General features: G+C 64.8%; 2 protein-coding genes across 3 annotated transcripts in view; one reads left to right on the top strand and one right to left on the bottom strand.

Moving 5' to 3' along the window:
* The window catches only part of CDH15 (cadherin 15, type 1, M-cadherin (myotubule)), a 13,317-nt gene extending 12,278 nt beyond the window's left edge, over positions 1 to 1,039 (top strand). The window contains exons 13-14 of the mRNA XM_010843991.1: positions 17 to 150; positions 448 to 1,039. Coding sequence (XP_010842293.1) covers positions 17 to 150; positions 448 to 648 — 335 coding nt within the window. The 3' untranslated portion in view covers positions 649 to 1,039. The remainder of the gene's footprint in view (positions 1 to 16; positions 151 to 447) is intronic.
* An 83-nt stretch (positions 1,040 to 1,122) lies between these two features.
* SLC22A31 (solute carrier family 22, member 31) overlaps positions 1,123 to 2,174 on the bottom strand; it is a 4,784-nt gene continuing 3,732 nt past the window's right edge. For both annotated transcript variants that reach the window (XM_010843947.1, XM_010843948.1), the window contains 2 exons: positions 2,021 to 2,132; positions 1,123 to 1,656 (listed from right to left, as the gene is read on the bottom strand). In XM_010843947.1, coding sequence (XP_010842249.1) covers positions 1,350 to 1,656; positions 2,021 to 2,132 — 419 coding nt within the window. In that variant the 3' untranslated portion in view covers positions 1,123 to 1,349. The remainder of the gene's footprint in view (positions 1,657 to 2,020; positions 2,133 to 2,174) is intronic.

Here is a 2,174-nt window from a genome sequence, read left to right as displayed (position 1 = left end):
CACCCGCCCCCCCCAGCTGACCTGGCGGCCTTCGGCGCCCCCTGGGGACGGCCGCCGCTGCGCAGAGACGCCCCGTTCGGCCGAGCGCGCCCCCAGGTGACCCGTGCGCTGCCCACCAGCCCCGCAGACATCGCTGACTTCATCAACGACGTAGGTGCCCCGGGGGCGCCCCGTACACCCTCCTCCGAAGCCTGAGGCATCGCTCTGGAGTGGGACAGGGAGGTGGTGGCTACAGACTAAGGAAAGAGAAAGGCCCAGAGGAAGCCTTGCCTCTAACTACCATCTGGGGCAGGGGCAGCGCGGGGCTCAGAGCTGCTCCGAGTACCCTCGGCCTCCACTTAGGCCTCCTCTGCCCCCTCCCCTTCCCGGTGCCAGCCCTCGCCCCACCCGGTGGCGGAGGTCACCAAGCCGGCATGTGCTGGTCCTGAGACCCGGGCCTCTCCACAGGGTTTGGAGGCCGCAGACTGTGACCCCAGCGTCCCGCCCTATGACACGGCTCTCATCTATGACTACGAGGGGGACGGCTCCTTGGCGGGGACACTGAGCTCCATCCTGTCCAGCCTGGACGATGAGGACCAGGACTACAGCTGCCTCCGGGAATGGGGCCCCCGCTTCTCCCGCTTGGCTGACTTGTACGGGCCCCCGTGAGGGCACCAGAGAAGGGCTTTCTGATGGGGACCTGCACCGCCCTGTGAAGGGCACAGCCTCCTGGACACAGAGGGCAGACCTCAGGGGCCAGAGCGGACACACCTAACTGGGCTGTGTGCCTAGGAATTCCAGCGGACCTCCATCAAGGTGGAAGATGGCTCTGGGCCCTACCCTGGCTCCTTGGTCCATCTGGTTTCCCCCAGGGAAGGTCAAGGCTCAGAGCTCGAGTGGAGTGGCCAGAAGGAGGCACCCATTCTGCCCCCATCAGTCACCTACCATGGGGTCAGGCCCCGTTCCCAGCTGTGCCTCCCACCCACGCTGACCTTATCTCTGTGTGAAAGGACGCAGCCCTGGGGCAAATGTGAATTAAAGTGTGCTTCTCTCTTCCTTGCACAGTTGGCCTCCGCCACCTCAGTTCCACCAGAGCTGTGGCAGCCGGCTGGCCCCCAGCTGTTCCTGGGGTGGGGGGCTGTGGGAGGGACTATGGATGCCTGGTTGTGAGGGGGAGGTGGATGCCAGAAGCCCCTTTCAGCCAAGAGTGGGGCCTGAGGGAAGAGCCAGAGAAGAAGCCAAGTTCCACACATACCTTTATCTTCCTCACTTGGAGGGGGGCCAGGGCGCCTGGAAACAGGCCGGCTCCCCACCACCCTCCCAAGTCCCTTCCACCAGCACTGGTGGGTGGCAGTGTCTCTGCAGCCTGGTCACCCCTCCTGGGCCAGCTGTGTTCCTGCCCCAGGGAGGGAGGCTGGCAGCAGAGGCAGGAGGTCTTGGCGTGGGCAGCCCCGGAGGAGCGGGGAGCGGCACAGGCGGTCAGCCTCCTGCAGCGATTGGGGCAGCGTGCGGCCGCGGCTCTCCGGCAGCAGCAGGACACACAGCAGGGCGAGGAGGGCGAAAGATGCGAAAAGCACGTGTTGCAGGAAGAAGCCATGCCGGCCGTGCATTGTGGTGAGCGGGACAGCTGCCTGGCCCAGGAACCCAGCTCCCAGCACCAGGCCCAACCCGGCCCCCCTGCAAGAGAGGGCGGTAGGACATGGCTGCACAGGGTGCGCAGTGCTCCCGGGGTGGGTACCCTTAGTGGGGGCCAAGGTGTGGGGGTCCCAGGACAACACCTGAAAAGTCTGGGGGAAAGCTGTCTAGGAACCAAAGTTGTCCTTTCCGTTAGAAAATCCAGTCAATTTTCCCCTGGAATCCCACCCTCTCTGGGGGCTCTCATCTCTGACTGCCCTGTCCTCCACTCCCGAGCTGATGTGCAGACCATTCTGTGACCAGCGTGCCCCTCATCACCCAGGAAGAGACAGCTGAACTCCCGTCCTGATGGCACGAAGATGGGGAGTGTGGGGAGCGTTGGGGTGTGCTGGCAGGGCCTGCTCACCTGATCACCGTGGGGAAGATCTCAGCTGAAAAGAGGCTGCTGAGAGCGGACACAGTCTGGGAGGCCAAGAGCCCCAGGACAGAGAGGAATAGCACCATCCAGCTGGGCAGGTCTGCAGAGGAGGAGAGTCTCCCACGCTGCCCACGCGCCCTCC

This window comes from Bison bison, unplaced genomic scaffold (genome assembly GCF_000754665.1).
Source record: "Bison bison bison isolate TAMUID 2011002044 unplaced genomic scaffold, Bison_UMD1.0 scf7180017864192, whole genome shotgun sequence".
In the NCBI taxonomy this organism is placed as follows: domain Eukaryota; kingdom Metazoa; phylum Chordata; class Mammalia; order Artiodactyla; family Bovidae; genus Bison; species Bison bison.
Note: the sequence above shows the minus strand (reverse complement) of the source record. Positions and strands in the feature narration are given on the sequence as shown.